Source organism: Salvelinus namaycush, chromosome 11 (genome assembly GCF_016432855.1).
Source record: "Salvelinus namaycush isolate Seneca chromosome 11, SaNama_1.0, whole genome shotgun sequence".
Lineage (NCBI taxonomy): Eukaryota > Metazoa > Chordata > Actinopteri > Salmoniformes > Salmonidae > Salvelinus > Salvelinus namaycush.
This window is the reverse complement of record NC_052317.1, coordinates 38191181-38211546: the sequence shown is the minus strand read 5'-3', so window position 1 is coordinate 38211546 and position 20366 is coordinate 38191181. Positions and strand designations below refer to the sequence as shown.

At 43.3% G+C, this 20366-nt stretch overlaps 1 protein-coding gene across 1 annotated transcript in view; it reads right to left on the bottom strand.

Annotated features, from left to right (window-relative positions):
* Positions 1 to 20366, bottom strand: part of LOC120055401 (unconventional myosin-IXb-like) — an 84033-nt gene that overhangs the window by 46428 nt on the left and 17239 nt on the right. The window contains exons 3-12 of the mRNA XM_039003265.1: positions 18382 to 18476; positions 17311 to 17373; positions 15400 to 15499; positions 10317 to 10417; positions 5583 to 5706; positions 4487 to 4576; positions 3169 to 3285; positions 2537 to 2671; positions 1232 to 1353; positions 810 to 951 (exon numbers count right to left, since the gene is read on the bottom strand). Coding sequence (XP_038859193.1) covers positions 810 to 951; positions 1232 to 1353; positions 2537 to 2671; positions 3169 to 3285; positions 4487 to 4576; positions 5583 to 5706; positions 10317 to 10417; positions 15400 to 15499; positions 17311 to 17373; positions 18382 to 18476 — 1089 coding nt within the window. The remainder of the gene's footprint in view (positions 1 to 809; positions 952 to 1231; positions 1354 to 2536; positions 2672 to 3168; positions 3286 to 4486; positions 4577 to 5582; positions 5707 to 10316; positions 10418 to 15399; positions 15500 to 17310; positions 17374 to 18381; positions 18477 to 20366) is intronic.

Sequence of the window (20366 nt, the reverse complement as noted above, 5' to 3'; positions counted from 1 at the left end):
GAAGAGAGAGAGGGAGGGGGAAGAGGGGGGAGAGAGAGGAGAGAGAGGGAGGGGGGAAGAGGGGTGAGAGAGGAGAGAGAGGGAGGGGAAGAGAGGAGAGAGGGAGGGGGTTAAGAGACGAGAGAGAGGGAGGGGAAGAGAGGAGAGAGAGGGAGGGGAAGAGAGGAGAGAGAGGAGAGAGAGGGAGGGGGGAAGATGGGAGGAGAAGAGAGGGAGGGGGGAAGAGGTAAGAGAGGAGAGAGAGGGAGGGGAAGAGAGGAGAGAGAGGAAGGGGAAGAGAAGAGAGAGAGGGAGGGGGAAGAGGGGGGAGAGAGAGGAGAGAGAGGAAGGGGAAGAGAAGAGAGAGAGGGAGGGGGAAGAGGGGAGAGAGAGGAGAGAGAGGAAGGGGAAGAGAAGAGAGAGAGGGAGGGGGAAGAGGGGAGAGAGAGGAAGGGGAAGAGAAGAGAGAGAGGGAGGGGGATGAGGGGGGAGAGAGAGGAGAGAGAGGAAGGGGAAGAGAAGAGAGAGAGGGAGGGGGAAGAGGGGAGAGAGAGGAGAGAGAGGAAGGGGAAGAGAAGAGAGAGAGGGAGGGGGAAGAGGGGAGAGAGAGGAAGGGGAAGAGAAGAGAGAGAGGGAGGGGGATGAGGGGGGAGAGAGAGGAGAGAGAGGAAGGGGAAGAGAAGGGCAGTTAGCAGTGTCACATGAAGACAGAGCTGTACTACATGACATAATGTACTACATGACATAATGTACTACATGACATAATGTACTACATGACATAAATATTCATGTTTATGTACAGTATGTACATCCTTGGTTAATATCTCTACCTTAATCTGGTACTTGATGGTCCCAGTAAAGTGTTGTATGATGAAGGCTGGTTCCATCACTGCGGTGGGGACGAAGTACGGGTCATCATGATGCAGCTGCTTGAACTTCTCCAACAGGGTGTTGTCTGTGGACTGGGAGAGACTGAGGACATGGAGAGAGAGAGAGAGAGAGAGGGGGACAGAAAAAAAGGACAGTGGACAGACTGTTAAATGAATATCCACTCAACACTGAACTGAAAATACCTAGGTAGGTAAAAAGCTTCTTTTCACCTGTCCATTTCCTCTAGATCAGTGCTGGTAAAGGTTTAAAACAAGGAGAGGATGTAACTACAGCCTATTGAGATACAACCATGTGACCTGACTAGTAAAACTCTGGGCCCAGAGTTGCAGGGTAAAACTCTGGGCCCTCCTCCTAGACCTACCTGCTCTCCTCGTCCAGTATGTGGAACAGTCCAGTGGGTTTCTGGCTGATCAGATGGATACAGCCCAGGTTGTCTTTGTAGTCAATGGGACTCCAGCTGATTCCTTCTGCCTGGTACTCCTCCTGGAATACATGGATGAACAAATTAATGGGTGGATGGATGAGTGATGGGATAAATGGGTGGATGGATGAGTGAAGGGATTAATGGGTAGATGGTTGAGTGAAGGGATGAATGGGTAGATGGTTGAGTGAAGGGATTAATGGGTAGATGGTTGAGTGAAGGGATGAATGGGTAGATGGATGAGTGAAGGGATTAATGGGTAGATGGATGAGTGAAGGGATGAATGGGTAGATGGATGAGTGAAGGGATGAATGGGTAGATGGATGAGTGAAGGGATTAATGGGTAGATGGATGAGTGAAGGGATGAATGGGTAGATGGATGAGTGAAGGGATGAATGGGTAGATGGATGAGTGAAAGGATTAATGGGTAGATGGATGAGTGAAGGGATGAATGGGTAGATGGATGAGTGAAGGGATTAATGGGTAGATGGTTGATTGAAGGGATGAATAGACGGATGGGTGGATGGATGGATGAGTGAAGGGATGAATAGACGGATGGGTGGATGGATGGATGAGTGAAGGGATGAATAGACGGATGGGTGGATGGATGGATGAGTGAAGGAATGAACGGGTGGGTGGATGGATGGATGAGTTCTGACGACCCTCCCACTCTGTCTGCCGTATTCTCTCTTTGTTCTTGTTTCCTTATTAGGATGTCGGTGGGCGGAGTTGGAAGGGTCGTCAGCTACATGGGAAACACCTGAGCCCGGTGTCTCCCAGGATAAATACACCACTTCCCCATTCATGGAGGAGACTCTCTCCATGCAGACACCTTTATAGATTTGGTTGTGTTTCTTGGTGTTTTTTTGGTTGGTTGCTTTAGCATCTTTCAACACCCTGCATTATCACATTCATGCATGCAAAACACTCACTTACACTACTGATCACTGATTACACACACCATTGTATATTATACCGAGTTACTTTATTTAATAAATATATAGTTTGTTACTCCTTATCTCCACGTTGTCTCCCTTTTGTTACGGGCTTTGAGCCGGTTCGTGACAAGTGAAGGAATGAACGGGTGGATGGATGGATGGATGAGTGAAGGAATGAACGGGTGGGTGGATGGGTAAGTGGATAAATAGATAGATGCTTTATTGATCACCAGGGGGAAAACACTTTACATTAACGTACCCTTTAAGGGGTGTGGTAAAGGGTTTACTAGTAGTGTATAGAATTCACCTGCTCCAGCGTGAAGACGTGCTGGTGGAAGTAGTAGTGAACTTTCTCGTTGGCGTAGTTTATACAGAACTGTTCGAAGCTGTTCGTCTGGAAGTCCTCAAAACCAAATATATCCAGGATACCTATAGACAAACACTGGAACAAAACAAACAATAATATTCATAATATTAATATTTGAAATGCAATTGATTGAGCTGAATTCTGTCATGAATCCGTTGTGTTGGGCCTCCCCTGGGCCGTGTGTCACACAGCAGTGCTTCTGTACCACTTTATCTTACTAATACTTTATTTTAAACTGCATTGAAAGTTTGTCAAACAAATGGCGGGGTTTTGACTGGAAGTGATCGTTACAGAATGTGAAGGAAGCGAAAGGGTTAAGGTTAGGGTTGGGGTTAGGACAGTGATGGTTGTCTCTGGGTTAGGACAGTGATGGGTTGTCTCTGGGTTAGGACAGTGATGGGTTGTCTCTGGGTTAGGACAGTGACGGGTTGTCTCTGGGTTAGGACAGTGACGGGTTGTCTCTGGGTTAGGACAGTGACGGGTTGTCTCTGGGTTAGGACAGTGATGGGTTGTCTCTGGGTTAGGACAGTGATGGGTTGTCTCTGGGTTAGGCCAGTGACGGGTTGTCTTACAGAGACAGCTTCCTCCATGTCTCGTCTGTTGAGCAGAGCGTGGTTGATGTGCAGGATGATCCAATCAAACAGAGAGCTGTACAGAGACTTGGCCATCGAGTCCCGTGCTGTCACAGCCTAGGAAGGACAACAATAACATAGTTACAGCCTAGGAAGGACAACAACAATATAGTTACAGCCTAGGAAGGACAACAATAACATAGTTACAGCCTAGGAAGGACAACAATAACATAGTTACAGCCTAGGAAGGACAACAACAATATAGTTACAGCCTAGGAAGGACAACAACAATATAGTTACAGCCTAGGAAGGACAACAACAATATAGTTACAGCCTAGGAAGGACAACAATAACATAGTTACAGCCTAGGAAGGACAACAACAATATAGTTACAGCCTAGGAAGGACAACAACAATATAGATACAGCCTAGGAAGGACAACAACAATATAGATACAGCCTAGGAAGGACAACAACAATATAGTTACAGCCTAGGAAGGACAACAACAATATAGTCACAGCCTAGGAAGGACAACAACAATATAGTTACAGCCTAGGAAGGACAACAACAATATAGTCACAGCCTAGGAAGGACAACAACAATATAGTTACAGCCTAGGAAGGACAACAACAATATAGTCACAGCCTAGGAAGGACAACAACAATATAGTTACAGCCTAGGAAGGACAACAACAATATAGTCACAGCCTAGGAAGGACAACAACAATATAGTCACAGCCTAGGAAGGACAACAACAATATAGATACAGCCTAGGAAGGACAACAACAATATAGTCACAGCCTAGGAAGGACAACAACAATATAGTCACAGCCTAGGAAGGACAACAACAATATAGTTACAGCCTAGGAAGGACAACAACAATATAGTTACAGCCTAGGAAGGACAACAACAATATAGTCACAGCCTAGGAAGGACAACAACAATATAGTTACAGCCTAGGAAGGACAACAACAATATAGTTACAGCCTAGGAAGGACAACAACAATATAGTCACAGCCTAGGAAGGACAACAACAATATAGTTACAGCCTAGGAAGGACAACAACAATATAGATACAGCCTAGGAAGGACAACAACAATATAGATACAGCCTATAGGATAACACCATAAAAAGGTCTGCCAGGCTAACAAGAGCCACATAAGTCCAAGCTTTTCTGCCCATACATGACCTGAGTATATCCACGCATGACTAAGTCAGTTTGGATAAAAGTCTTTGCTAAATGGCATGTCAAAAATCTTCAGGTGGTAGCTATAGCAACAGATTGGAGTTTCCCCTGTCATGTGATGTTAGAACCCCTACCTCCTCCAGAGTGTAGTGTAGAACTACGGTGTTGTTGGCCGTCATTTGTTTCCTCTTAGTCAAAGCCTCCACCAGCAACTCCTGTTTGACCTATAGGAACAGAGCAGACTGTCAGCTGTTTGACCTATAGGAACAGAGCAGACTGTCAGCTGTTTGACCTATAGGAACAGAGCAGACTGTCAGCTGTTTGACCTATAGGAACAGAGCAGACTGTCAGCTGTTTGACCTATAGGAACAGAGCAGACTGTCAGCTGTTTGACCTATAGGAACAGAGCAGACTGTCAGCTGTTTGACCTATAGGAACAGAGCAGACTGTCAGCTGTTTGACCTATAGGAACAGAGCAGACTGTCAGCTGTTTGACCTATAGGAACAGAGCAGACTGTCAGATGTTTGACCTATGGGAACAGAGCAGACTGTCAACTGTTTGACCTATAGGAACAGAGCAGACTGTCAGATGTTTGACCTATAGGAACAGAGCAGACTGTCAGATGTTTGACCTATGGGAACAGAGCAGACTGTCAACTGTTTGACCTATAGGAACAGAGCAGACTGTCAGATGTTTGACCTATAGGAACAGAGCAGACTGTCAGATGTTTGACCTATAGGAACAGAGCTGACTGTCAGATGTTTGACCTATAGGAACAGAGCAGACTGTCAGCTATTTGACCTATAGGAACAGAGCAGACTGTCAGCTGTTTGACCTATAGGAACAGAGCAGACTGTCAGCTGTTTGACCTATAGGAACAGAGAAGACTGTCAGCTGTTTGACCTATAGGAACAGAGAAGACTGTCAGCTGTTTGACCTATAGGAACAGAGCAGACTGTTCCTATAGGTCAAACAGCTGACAGAGCAGACTGTGTACAGGTGGTCCTTTAGCTTGAACAGGTGATATAATGAAGGTATTGATTGCTCTAGCTTGAGCAGACGAGACAAATATATTGATTGATTTATTGAGAATGGTTTATTTTCAAATTCAATAAGGCGCCATTATGTATTATCAGCTAATGCTGAATTCATTATTTGACCATTTAAAATAGTCATAAATAAACAATACACAAAATCCATCAGCAAAATAACAAGATGTATTGCTCTACCTTCAGCAGGTCAGACAGGGTAGAGAGGACATCTGCTGGCCCCGCCTCCAGCCCCTGGCCGTCTTCTGATTGGCTGTACGTCACGTTGCCCAGGTACAGGATGGCAGAGAGCACAGAGAAGATCCTAAAAATAACACACAGTTAGGTCACTATACACCTGGGCTGTGCAAGACACCTGGGCTGTGCAAGACACCTGGGCTGCGCAAGACACCTGGGCTGTGCAAGACACCTGGGCTGTGCAAGACACCTGGGCTGTGCAAGACACCTGGGCTGCGCAAGACACCTGGGCTGTGCAAGACACCTGGGCTGTGCAAGACACCTGGGCTGTGCAAGACACCTGGGCTGTGCAATACACCTGGGCTGCACAAGACACCTGGGCTGCGCAAGACACCTGGGCTGCGCAAGACACCTGGGCTGCGCAAGACACCTGGGCTGCACAAGACACCTGGGCTGTGCAATACACCTGGGCTGCACAAGACACCTGGGCTGCACAAGACACCTGGGCCCATATTTACAAAGCATGACAGAGTAGGAACGCTAATCTACGATCTGTTTTGCCTTTTAAATAATAATGATCAGCACTCCTGCTCTGAAAGGCTTTGTGAATACGTGCCCAGGATTACAGAGCATAGGCTGCACAACAACATACAAGACACAATACCCCTGGATTACTGCTCTCACATGGGTAACCGGGATCCTGAGACTGTCCCGGGAACACTTCACATTTCCTTAAAAAATTTAAATGACAAGACCTGGGAAATTACATAATTTCCCCCCAAATGTCGCACTAATGCAATTCCACACCCCCCAAAATGTATACAAATAAACAAAACACATTATGCAAACAGGTAGTCATGGAAATCGTTAGCCTAGCGTATTTACTTCACACACAGTGGCCATAAATTCAAAGCAGAAGCATAATTGACACCGCCGGACTGCACACGCGATGCAAATACAGTAAATAAACCCTACAGGAAACCCCTACAGTATAGCCTATAAAATAACATGTTTCTCTGAGCTGTCATTGTGACTCTTCAGACGGTCACACATTTGACAGGCCTATATGTACAATTCACTACATAGAGAGATCGGTCACAGACATGAAGGCTGTTAACAATTCAGAGAGTCACGAGGAAAATTTATATCTTCTCCTGTCATAGAGCCCAGGCTATTTTCCTATCCAGTCCCAATCCCATTGAAAGCCAAAGTCCTGACTTCTGTCTCGCAGGAAAATGCCTAACTTTATTCTGTAATCGCTAAATGCATGTTAAAATGCCGCAATAACATGTCCCCCACTTCTCTGCGCTGTCTCGTACTTCGGTAGAGAAGGTTTGATCAACAAACGGTGTGGGAATAGATATGGATCTTTCTTTAAACAGAGTTGGTCCCTGTTAAGATACTTTGATATTTAAACTATTTCCTCTCTTCATCTCCCCGTTATTCATGAGCTGATCTGCTGTCTGTATAATCTTCAACTAGATGTTGCAAAATAGGAGATATTCTGTCATTTGTTGAAGGAGGTTATCTGGCAAGCTAAGCTACTTTGGTCATTTAACTATTGTTTGACTGCTGTTACAAAGTTTGTATGATTCGACAATGCTATACTCTGGGTGCGTTCTGTGCGTCCCCTGTGTCGAGATAATTAATTCTGCGCATTTCAGCAGCAGGCTGAGGAACATAATAACGAACATAATAACAAGGCAAAAAAAAATGTGGGAACGGCCTTTCCCACAATTCACACCAATGTCATTGCCGATCAGAGATAGTTACTCTGTCATTACTAAATGTCAGTTTAATTTGCTCTGAACTCTTCAGATGGTGGAGCAGCCAAGCCGACAAGGAGGCGCAGCACCCCTCTTATTTGGAGAGAACCCTGGCATAGTGACCATTTCTTTGTTTTAAACACTTTAAAAAGGGCACTTACGATTTTTGGGGTATTTCCAAGGACGCTCTGTATAATTATGAATTATTCCGTGTATTGAAACTTGGTAGATTTTCGGGATAATATGAATCCCTACTGGGTAGTGGTATAGGTTACTAAATCATCCTCATTTCTAGGGTACCATACATACAGGACATTCATTCACGTAAAACATAATGGTTTACGAGTGTCATGAATTTCCCGCCTGGGTGAGGATCAAAGAGAACCCCCCCCCTCTCTCCCACCAGAGAGGAAGAGGGGGGGGGGGGGGGGGGGGAGTGGCCCGGTCCTATGACTTTAATGACCGGTCGTAAACTCTCTCTCTGCACTGCAGTATGGAGAAGTCAAAAATACTTTGTGTGTAGAGAGAGAGAGACTCTGCCCCAAAACTTTAACATCAAAAGGTTGGACATTGAAACAATATTTCTAACGTAAATGATGTGAGAAATGGTTGGTGGGGATCCAAACAATAATCATGTAAAATCAGTTGTTGTTTTGTGATATCATTAAGGACGGTATAACTAAATAACAGTAACTCCACAAATGTATACGTCCCAGTTATCAGATTTACATCTAAATGTTGTGGAACTGATATGATTAAATATGAAACTATTTGTGAGAAGATTAAATGTGATTTTAGCCTTCTAAATTAGATAATTGTTTTTGAAGTCAGTAACCACGCCCACTTGAGCACAAACATTGTGGCAACGTGATGGAACTGCCCTCCAAAGAAAGGGCATAAAAGGACTGCTAATGAAATTTTCATTAGACCAAAACATGCCGGGTTGCTGCCGGTGTGTAGAGTGGTTCTAGCTATACCCTGAATAATCAACCATAGAAACCAGAAAACATGCAGCGGTGGCTACACGTTGAAATGGTTGCAATTTAAATATAGACCAGTACATTTCTGGGTTGCTACTGGTGTGTAAAATGGTTTAAAACTGCTTGACCAGTATAGGTGCAGCGTGAGCTGAATACGTGACAAACGGTCTAAAACTAATAGACCCTCTGAAACTAGACGAGTGAAGAAGACTAGACTAAGACACCTCCTGCAGCTCTGCATGTTAAGTAGTCTACAACTTTGACCAAAGACACCAGGAAGATCTTTTCAAACAACCTTTGGAACATCTGATATATCCATTCTAACAAACACTTGCCTGAACAAAGAAAGCCTACTTCTACAACTGAGGACATTGTGACCTCTGGTGGAAAACCAGAGACTTACACAATCAGAGACTTCTGTCGAACTACTCTCCACAGACGGACCGGGCGATTTCAACAGAGAGATGACAAAAACATACACGCGTAAATATATATATATATATACACATTGCAATTCTTTTTGAATGAGCGGTCGTTCATATGTAAAGTATTCATATTCCCATGAGCATAGCTTCCACATGTATGTACAATACGTTGACTCTGTCTCTCCCTCTCCTTACATGCGCCTCCCTTTTCATTGTGTACCAAGCCAATATATCGGGTTCGTCCACTAGGGACTTTTCATTGCATTATGTTAGTAATCAACGTATAATCTATCCTGAGTGTGTGTTTATGTATTTCTGTGTGATTATTTAGTTAGTTAGTAAATAAATAATTAATCCAATGTGTATCGCTGAATCATCATTTAGACTAGGGTGCAGATTTGAAGTCAACAACGTTCAGAATGAGACTGATACGAGGTAATAATAATTAATGGATAACTAATAGGATAACGATATATTCAGAGTTAATTCGGAAAATGGTAACTTATTAAAACAAACTTTTTCCGTGGTGCCCCAAGATTGCTAATGAGTTAATTGTTACATGATTAATTTAATCTCGGAATAATTAAAAACAATAGTTAATTGATTTTATAAAATAGCAGTCATCACATTAATGGTAGTCACGTCACGAGCTAGAATATACTTACATAGAGATACACCTCTAACAGGTGAGTAACTAGGTAATACTAGAGATACACCCCTAACAGGTGAGTAACTGGGTTATACTAGAGATACACCTCTAACAGGTGAGTAACTGAGTTATACTAGAGATACACCTCTAACATGTGAGTAACTGGGTTATACTAGAGATACACCTCTAACAGGTGAGTAACTGGGTTATAGTAGAGATACACCTCTAACAGGTGAGTAACTGGGTTATACTAGAGATACACCTCTAACAGGTGAGTAACTGGGTTATACTAGAGATACACCTCTAACAGGTGAGTAACTGGGTTATACTAGAGATACACCTCTAACAGGTGAGTAACTGGGTTATACTAGAGATACACCTCTAACAGGTGAGTAACTGGGTTATACTAGAGATACACCTCTAACAGGTGAGTAACTGGTTATACTAGAGATACACCTCTAACAGGTGAGTAACTGGGTTATACTAGAGATACACCTCTAACAGGTGAGTAACTTTGTTATACTGGTTCTCTCTCCCACACATGCCAGGCCCTGAGGTCAACATCAGATTCCCGCTACTGTAATGCTCCCTGCATTTCCCTCTACTACGTCTGACCAGCTCTAACCTACTGCAGCTAATGGGAGAGAGAGGAGGAATTACTGGAGAGCTGTGTGCTGTTACAGGCATACTGTTTTAGTTCCATGAGCCACGAGGTATGACACCAACTCGTCAGGAAAAAGATCAGATCAAGGCTGACATGGAGCATGGTACAGGAGATGTTAAGAAGAGAGGGTAAGGTGTCTGAGCTATGATAAATTGTTTTTTAGGGATCTTTCGCTCTCTTCTGTCATTCTCTCTCTGTCCACCTCTTCATCTCCATCTCCCTCGATCTGTAACCCTACAGTACCCATACGTACTGTTTCTTGGTGGGGACCAGGAATCCCACCATCTCCATGGCCTGATGAAGCCTCTTGAACTCACACCTGAGGTCCTCAGCGTCATCTAAATTAAAGTCCTCCTGCAAAGAGATACAGAGCAAGAGAGAGAAAGAGAGTGTGTGAGTGAGAGAAAGAGAAAGAGAGAGAGAGGAGAGTGTGTGAGTGAGAGAGAGAGAAAGAGAGAGTGTGTGAGTGAGAGAAAGAGAGAGAGAGAGGAGAGAGTGTGTGAGTGAGAGAAAGAGAGAGAGAGAGGAGAGAGTGTGTGAGTGAGATGGAGAGAGAGAGAGAGGAGAGAGTGTGTGAGTGAGAGAGAGAGAGGAGAGAGTGTGTGAGTGAGATGGAGAGAGAGAGAGAGGAGAGAGTGTGTGAGTGAGAGAAAGAGAGAGAGAGAGGAGAGAGTGTGTGATTGAGAGAGAGAGGAGAGAGTGTGTGAGTGAGAGAAAGAGAGAGAGAGAAAGAGGAGTGTGTGTGTGAGTGAGAGAAAGAGAGAGAGAGAAAGAGGAGTGTGTGTGTGAGTGAGAGAGAGAGAGGAGAGAGTGTGTGAGTGAGATGGAGAGAGAGAGAGGAGAGAGTGTGTGAGTGAGAGAGAGAGAGGAGAGAGTGTGTGAGTGAGATGGAGAGAGAGAGAGAGGAGAGTGTGTGTGAGTGAGATGGAGAGAGAGAGAAAGAGGAGTGTGTGTGTGAGTGAGAGAGAGAGAGGAGAGAGTGTGTGAGTGAGATGGAGAGAGAGAGAGAGGAGAGTGTGTGTGAGTGAGAGAGAGAGGAGAGTGTGTGTGAGTGAGAGAGAGAGAGGAGAGAGTGTGTGAGTGAGATGGAGAGAGAGAGAGAGGAGAGTGTGTGTGAGTGAGATGGAGAGAGGAGAGAGTGTGTGAGTGAGATGGAGAGAGAGAGAGAGGAGAGTGTGTGTGAGTGAGATGGAGAGAGGAGAGAGTGTGTGAGTGAGATGGAGAGAGAGAGAGAGGAGAGTGTGTGTGAGTGAGAGAAAGAGAGGAGAGTGTGTGTGAGTGAGATGGAGAGAGAGAGAGAGGAGAGTGTGTGTGAGTGAGAGAAAGAGAGGAGAGTGTGTGTGAGTGAGATGGAGAGAGAGAGAGAGGAGAGTGTGTGTGAGTGAGATGGAGAGAGAGAGAGAGGAGAGTGTGTGTGAGTGAGAGAGAGAGAGGAGAGTGTGTGAGAGAGATGGAGAGAGAGAGAGAGGAGAGTGTGTGTGAGTGAGATGGAGAGAGAGAGAGAGGAGAGTGTGTGTGAGTGAGATGGAGAGAGAGAGAGAGGAGAGTGTGTGTGAGTGAGAGAGAGAGAGGAGAGAGTGTGTGAGAGAGATGGAGAGAGAGAGAGAGGAGAGTGTGTGTGAGTGAGAGAGTGTCTGTGACTGACAGTGTACCTGTTGAAGGTATGTGTTGTTTTCAGGCTCAGTGTATGTGTGTGTCAGGGTTTCTATTGGCGTGCATAACCCATTAGGACAGGGGTTCCCAAACTGTTTTAGTCCACGACCCCATTTTGATATCTGAAAATTCTCATGACCCCAACCATGTGAAAAAAAGTATGTATTTACAGCCGATGTTTCCTTGTTTTATTTGGGGCTATGGCAGTCAATTGAAAAACATTTTAACATAACATTGTATATATATTTATACTCCGGACTTCGACAATGCTCGTCCTAATATTTCTATATTTCTTAATTCCATTATTTTACTTTTAGATGTGTGTATTGTTGTGAATTGTTAGATATTACTGCACTGTTTGAGCTAGGGGACACAAGCTTTTGCTACACCCGCAATAACATCTGCTAAATATGTGTATGCAACCAATAAAATGTGATTTGATTGTATAACAGTATTTCTGATTGTCTTTTCAACTCACCATCACATACTTTTAATGTGGGGCTGTGACAGTCAATTGCAAATTAGACTGACATAATGCCTCGTTCAAAACAACTGGTGAATCGGAAATCGGAAATCTAATTTAAGACAACTGGGGAAAAAACAAGCTCCGACTGGGAAAAATGATTTTGAATGGAATTCCAAGTTAGGAACTTTGGCCTCTTTCTAAAGCTCAGACTTTCGCACCTGAAGATCCCTGACATCATGATTTCACCTTGTTTTTTTCCCCCCACTAATGAGATGGGCGTGTTTGATGCATGTCACGTCGGAGCTTCTCAAAATCAGGGGGCGTGGTCAACAGTGCGCACCTCATCTCTGCCTAGTTAAATTTAAAAAAAAATGTATCTATCGTCACTTCCAACCTGGATGGATATTTGGTTTTAATGCAGACGAGAGCACTTCTGAATCCAGCTTCACACAGACATGAGCTGGCGAAGGTGACCTCTGAGGGAGACTTGAGTCAGGAACCAAAACTCTTCCGTAGTGACCCGTGAATGCATTGTCTGCAGCATTCAGTCACCGCTCGATAGGCCGTACTTGAATGTTGCACTTGAATCATTCCGATTCAAGCGCAACGGTCAAGTTTTGCCCCCACGATTTAAGGGCAACTCTGGTTGAATTTTATCTTTCAGATTTCAATCATTTTCATTTAGATTTTTAAGGTTAACCACATTACAATGATTGTCATATCAGCCGACCCCACAAGTGGTCACAACCCCTAGTTTGGGAACCGCTGCATTAGATCCTCCACCGACGCTATTCAGAATGACAGAAATCACATTTAGATTATGGTAATGCATCTTAACAGAACATGTAACTCATGTAATGAAGCAGCCAATAAAATGTCCTTTTCAAACATTTGTCAAAATGCAATTGATGGAAAAACACCATTCTAATCAGCATCAAAAACTTAGGGTTGCTAATATGAGTAGGATTGTGCCTTTGTCTTCTGGACAACAAAATAAAGTTGATATGAAAACCGATATAACAGGAGAGAAATGTCATAGCGGTGGGTCCAATAGGGAAGTAAATGTGAGATTTTTTTGGGCCAAAATTATATAATTTCTCCTGCCTATACATAAATAAAAACAAATATTAAAAATAGTTCACCAGATAGCATGACTTAGCCACAGAGGAACCGAGGATCATGAGCTATCATGAGCTTACTTTACTTGGCTCATCGCGCTCTAGCGACTCCTTGTGGCGGGCCGGGCGCCTGCAGGTTGACCTCGGTCGTCAGTTGAACGATGTTTCCGGGTTAAGCCGGCGGATGTTAAGAAGAGCGGCTTGGCGGGTCATATTTCGGAGGATGCATGACTCGACCTTCACCTCCCGAGCCCGTTGGGGAGTTGCAGCCATGAGATACGATCGAAATTGTGGAGAAAAAGGAGGTAAAATGCAAAAAAACAACAACTATAGTTCCTCACAGTAAGCTATTTCCAACAATCTCCCCTCGATAATCACCTATCCTCAGTGTGAAAGAGAAATGGAAGTTATGGGCCTACTGCGTCATTGGCCTATAGGATATGAGTTCCACTCTAATTTCTTTCAGTGGTGGAAAAAGTATAAAATTGAGTAAGAGACCTTAAGAGAAAAGTAAAATACCTAAAGTAAAAGTGAACGTCACCCAGTAAAATACTACAAAAGTAAAAATCATTTCAAAATTCCTTATATTAAGCAAACCAGGCGGTACCATTTTCTTCTTAATATTTTTTTTTTTTACGGATAGCAGGGGGCGCACTCCAACACTCAGACATCATTTACGAACGAAGCATGTGTTTAGTGAGTCCACCAGATCAGAGGCACTAGGGATGACCAGTATCTCTTGATAAATAAGACAATTTTCCTATCCTGCTAAGCATTCAAAATGTAACACATACTTTTGGGTGTCAGGGAAAATGTATGAAGTAAAAAGTACATAATTTCCTTTAGGAATGTAGTGAAGTAAAAGTAAAGTAAAGTACAGTTAGCACCAAAAAACTACTTAAGTAGTACTTTCAAGTATTTTTACACCACTGATTTCTTTAGCCGCCAATGGATCACGGTGTATCAACGTGTCCATATGGCAGAGGCTGGAGATCTCGCATTAGCTTTTTGATTTTTATCATTTGAATTCAGATTTTTATGATTAAACCACATGCCAATGATTTTGAGAAACCAAAAAAAAAGGTTATTTAAAAAAAATGAAACTGTTCCACGAAAACGTGCACATGAAAATCATAACTGGCACGCAGATTTGGTAGAAATTAAATAAATTGTAAGCTTTCCCCAAACTTGAAACTCACGCGCCACATATGAAGTCTTTATAACTGCCTCCAGGCTTCCATGGTGGGATTTTGCCAATAGGCTACTTTGAAGCAAGACACCTCATAATACGAAATAAAACAACCAGGTTTCAAACAAATAGGTATGTTTTAAAAATACTTCCTGTAATCTGCACTTGAATTGTGAATGGGAGGTGCGCTTCAATTACCAGTTGAGAAATAAAAATAGTAGCTCTTTTTAAAAAATGGTGTTAAAAAACTGTTTTTAACACGAGATCGCATTTAGAATTGTTTGCGTAATGAATGGGCTTCTAAAAGCACGTTTTACTCCAGCAGCAACCAGCTGAGGAGCATCAGGAGAAATCCCACTCAAAATAATCTCTGTGTACTGTGTGCGTGATAGTTGTGTTGGACAAATATAAAGATACATGATGACTAACAAAAATAAACACATGCCAATTTATTTACACGATATTATCCAAATTAACCTATAGACCGAATACAATGGGATGTTTTTCACCTGGTCATTTTGGCCGGCAACAGTAACAGTTTTATTTATCGGCGTTTCATTTTTTATTTTTGTTATTTTTTTTAATTATTATTTTTTAATCGGCCAAAAGCTGGCAAATCCCCGGTGTTTGTGTGTGTGTACCTGTTGTAGGTATGTGTAGTCTTCAGGCTCAGTGTGTGTCTGTTTGTACCTGTTATAGTCTTCAGGCTCAGTGTGTGTGTGTCTGTACCTGTTATAGTCTTCAGGCTCAGTGTGTGTCTATCTGTCTGTGTGTGTGTGTGTGTGTGTGTGTGTGTGTGTGTGTGTGTGTGTGTGTGTGTGTGTGTGTGTGTGTGTGTGTGTGTGTGTGTGTGTGTGTCTGTGTGTGTCTGTGTGTGTATGTGTGTGTGTGTCTGTGTGTGTGTGTGTACCTGTTGTAGGTATGCGTAGTCTTCAGGATGCAGCAGACTGAACTCTCTCTGCTCCTCCTTGGACGCCCCCACCAGCAGGTAGTAGAACACGTGGTAGTTCCTAAAGGTCAAGGGTCAGAGGTCAAACTGTACTGTAGAAAGGACCAGGTGAAAACTACAGGCCCCAGTTATAGACTCCTAGTCAGGTAATGTAGTCAGGGACAACTTAGGGTTCCTGTCGTAGACTGTTAATCATTAGTGTCTAGATAGTGTATGAAATCAGTAATAACTAACTGGTTGAAATGGGAGTGATTGATTACTTGACAACTACTTACACCAGCATTTACAAACCCTTTATAAAGCATACCTTAATGTAGTTAAGGTTAAATGTTACCTACATTTTAATTTTACATTATTATTTTTTTTTTTTATTCAGCATGCGTGTAATTCTGTCTAGACTAATATTTGTTCAGCTGCTGTTAAATGGGATCTGTACAACAGTGCTATTATTTCTACCTTCTACCGGATGGTTTGAATTAAAGTCTACTTGGCTTTCTTATTAAGTGAAGCTTCACACCAGGATTAACTTGAAATAAAGAGAGTTAATAGTATAACCAAATCCCCTATTTAGGCACTGCAGTCACAGGAGCGCATGCTGTGTGTTCGGCATTAACCCCACAGCCTGTGAAAGTGACGTGTTCAGAGAATAGCAGATACTAACTATGACAAATGAAAAGCTCCTGTACAAAATTCATGGTCTGAGATTTTGAGTCAAAACGGGAAATTTCCTGAAATTCCAGTTCATAAGAAACTGAGTCGTCCTGGATGTGCTAGTTCCAGAGTCGTCCTGGACGTGCTAGTTCCTGAGTCGTCCTGGACGTGCTAGTTCCTGAGTCATCCTGGACGTGCTAGTTCCTGAGTCGTCCTGGGCGTGCTAGTTCCTGAGTCGTCCTGGACGTGCTAGTTCTAGAGTCGTCCTGGACGTGCTAGTTCTAGAGTAGTCCTGGACGTGCTAGTTCTAGAGTCGTCCTGGACGTGCTAGCTCTTGAGTCGTCCTGGACGTGCTAGTTCTTGAGTCGTCCTGGACGTGCTAGTTCTAGAGTCGTCCTGGACGTGCTAATTCTTGAGTCGTCCTGGACGTGCTAGTTCTAGAGTCGTCCTGGACGTGCTAGTTCTAGAGTAGTCCTGGACATGCTAGTTCTAGAGTTGTCCTGGACGTGCTAGTTCTAGAGTCGTCCTGGACGTGCTAGTTCTAGAGTCGTCCTGGACGTGCTAGTTCTAGAGTAGTCCTGGACGTGCTAGTTCTAGAGTAGTCCTGGACGTGCTAGTTCTAGAGTCGTCCTGGACGTGCTAGTTCTAGAGTCGTCCTGGACGTGCTAGTTCTAGAGTCGTCCTGGACGTGCTAGTTCTAGAGTCGTCCTGGACGTGCTAGTTCTAGAGTCGTCCTGGACGTGCTAGTTCTAGAGTAGTCCTGGACGTGCTAGTTCTAGAGTCGTCCTGGACGTGCTAGTTCTAGAGTCGTCCTGGAGGTGCTAGTTCTAGAGTCGTCCTGGACGTGCTAGTTCTAGAGTAGTCCTGGACGTGCTAGTTCTAGAGTCGTCCTGGACGTGCTAGTTCTAGAGTCGTCCTGGACGTGCTAGTTCTAGAGTCGTCCTGGACGTGCTAGTTCTAGAGTCGTCCTGGACGTGCTAGTTCTAGAGTCGTCCTGGACGTGCTAGTTCTAGAGTCGTCCTGGACGTGCTAGTTCCTGAGTCGTCCTGGACGTGCTAGTTCTAGAGTCGTCCTGGACGTGCTAGTTCCTGATTCACTAGAGGTAAGAGTCAAGATAAGAAATCAACTCTGGCTTTCGCACAAATGATTCATTTACGTCAATAGTGTGGAAATATGGGTCAGGTCCGTGTGTGAGTGAGCTCTCTGCTAACCCATCCATACCTCTCACTCCTATCTCTAAACACTAGCCGACACTTCTCCAGGAAATACTTCTCTACTACCGCCCTGCAAAGGAAAGAGATAATCAATACAAAATCCCAACCGATAATCAATACAAAATACAAGCAAATAATCAATACAAAATACAAAACAGATAATCAATACAAAATACAAACATCTGACAGAAATGTGATTTGTCCACAAATTCTTGACTTATGTGGTTATGTCTGCTTACTAAAATCAAGCCAAATGGTTGTGCTGTGAACTGAAATGAAAGGTTACAACAGCAGCAATGTACTAGACAAAGTCCCCTGTGTTCACGGTGACACTGACAGCAAGGAAATACACAAATAAACCAATTAATTACAGTTAGATTAAAAAAATTGCCAGAAACCCACCAATTAAAATGTGGTTGACCCTTGATGAGGAAATGGACTAAATACAGCCTGCTCTTGACAACTCAATTGCAGTCACTGTCAAGTCAAACATGCTGTTTGGCTTGGTAAGTCCATAGCGAGTTGCCCAGAGAGCAGAAATAGACCGGCACACAGTCTAACTAAAACAAACCACTGAACTGAATAAAAAGTGATGGATAGTTTGTTTTCTTTGATCTTGCTGCTATCATGCCAAGTCATACAAAGACAGATGCTCCTATGGTATTCAGTGTTGATAACATGATAACACTGCCTCACCCTCTCACCACTCCTATGGTATTCAGTATGTGTTGATAACATGATAACACTGCCTCACCCTCTCACCACTCCTATGGTATTCAGTGTTGTTTACATGATAACACTGCCTCACCCTCTCACCACTCCTATGGTATTCAGTGTTGTTTACATGATAACACTGCCTCACCCTCTCACCACTCCTATGGTGTTCAGTGTTGATTACATGATAACACTGCCTCACCCTCTCACCACTCCTATGATATTCAGTGTTGATTACATGATAACACTGCCTCACCCTCTCACCACTCCTATGGTATTCAGTGTTGATTACATGATAACACTGCCTCACCCTCTCACCACTCCTATGGTATTCAGTGTTGATTACATGATAACACTGCCTCACCCTCTCACCACTCCATTCTCCAGATAGTTGACCTGGATAAACTTCCCAAAGCGACTGGAGTGGTTGTTCTGAGCCGTCTTAGCGTTGCCAAACGCCTGTTCAGAAACACAGACAGACAGAGAGACAGACAGAGAGACAGACAGAGAGACAGAGAGACAGACAGAGAGAGACAGACAGACAGAGAGACAGACAGACAGAGAGACAGACAGAGAGAGACAGACAGACAGAGACAGAGAGAGAGAGAGAGAGAGAGAGAGAGAGAGAGAGAGAGGGGATATTATGTACAATTCGATAACCCTTAACAGTACCTCACCAGTTTGAGTAACCGTAAGCAAGTTCCACTAGAATTGCCTGACAGATACAAAACATTCCAATTATGTGCTGCTGCGAAAGACATTAACTTAAAAGTTAAAGGGGTTGTTTACAGTAAATTGTATGCTAAGATGACCCAACAGGCAAGCTCTCTTATTTCCAGATACTCCTACACTATGTTACTGTGATTAGGTTCACTAGATGTGTAGGGATCTTATGATTAGCCACAGAACGTCTACAGTGTGTTGATACCGTCATGACATTCTGAGAAGGACTGAGTTCATGATTACATGCACACAGTCAGAGTCAATAGCCTGATTGATAACAGCATTGTGTAGGCATATTGTAGGAAATGCACCAGTGACTGAGAATGAAACTAAAACTCAGCTTCAGACACCCCCACACCACCGTGCGCTGTTTTTCTCTGGTTAATAGATACATTAAAGACAACACAATTATCAACTAATAACATGACACAGTTGAGTGACCAAACCAGGGTCGTTTTGAGGACACTGAAGTTTGAGCCAGCGGTTGGATTTTAACAGTGAGCAGGTATACGATGTAGATGTGCTTTTTTCTTGCCCAGAGTGAGCCTTTTAAATTTGCAGTGAGGAAAAAGCCGGCGAAACCTTGTTCAAAATGAAAAACCCAGGTTCAATAAGTACCTGTTAACCCGGCAGCCGACCTGTTCCCCATCTGTCCAACCAGCAAAGAAAGGACAGACTTCTTAAAGTAATTCCCATCATGCATCAGCCAATGAGAACAAGCCAATTCACATCCTGTTCAATTATCAATCACAAGGCATGAAATACCAGTTAAAAGAAAAACAAATCCATCCAAAACCACTCATTCCTATAATTTACAGTGTTACATAAAAAATGTTAGAACAATAACAAATGTTACATTTTGTCGTTATAATAAGGTTGGTAGCAACATCTGAACATCGTTGTGGAAATCTGTTGCAGCTCAAGTCGACTACAAAACCCACAAGCGAGCTACACACAATAATACCAAAGTCAATATCAGTATATGAAGTAGCTAGTAAGCTGTAAAATCACCTAAACAAACTATCAGGAGTCTACAATCTCACCATGATCAACCTGCAGATCGATGTGCCTCACAGAGTGGGGTCTGACATTTACAACGGTTACCATGCAATGCACCCTGGACTGAAGAGGCAGACAAATAGGAGAAATGTGTTAGACCCTCTGTTAAATAAAAACACTTCCAGGTAGGAATATACAAAAAAAATATGATCAATGTCTCATTGGAGAGAAGCCAACCTCCAGTATTGAAATCTGACATCCTTCTTCTGTGTTCTTAAAGTCGTATTCCTATTAACTTCCAGTGTAGTGAGAGCGGCGTTATCGCAATGCTACGTCATACCGGACACATTTCTTCCTGCTGGAACAGCAATAGCTCACATAAAAACATGAAATGACCCCGGGAAGAAGAAAAATATATATATAAATAAAATGAAAAAAATCGGTAGAACATCAATCAGAGATGCACAAAATAAATATAAAAAAACATTCAAAATGGGTGAATCTTTACTTTAATGAAATTATACGTATTTTCCTAGCACACACTTCAATACTTTAGAGCTGGGTTCTCCAACTGGCTGCCTGCGGGCTGAATTTGGCATGCGGGTGATATTATTTGCTGGACATTTT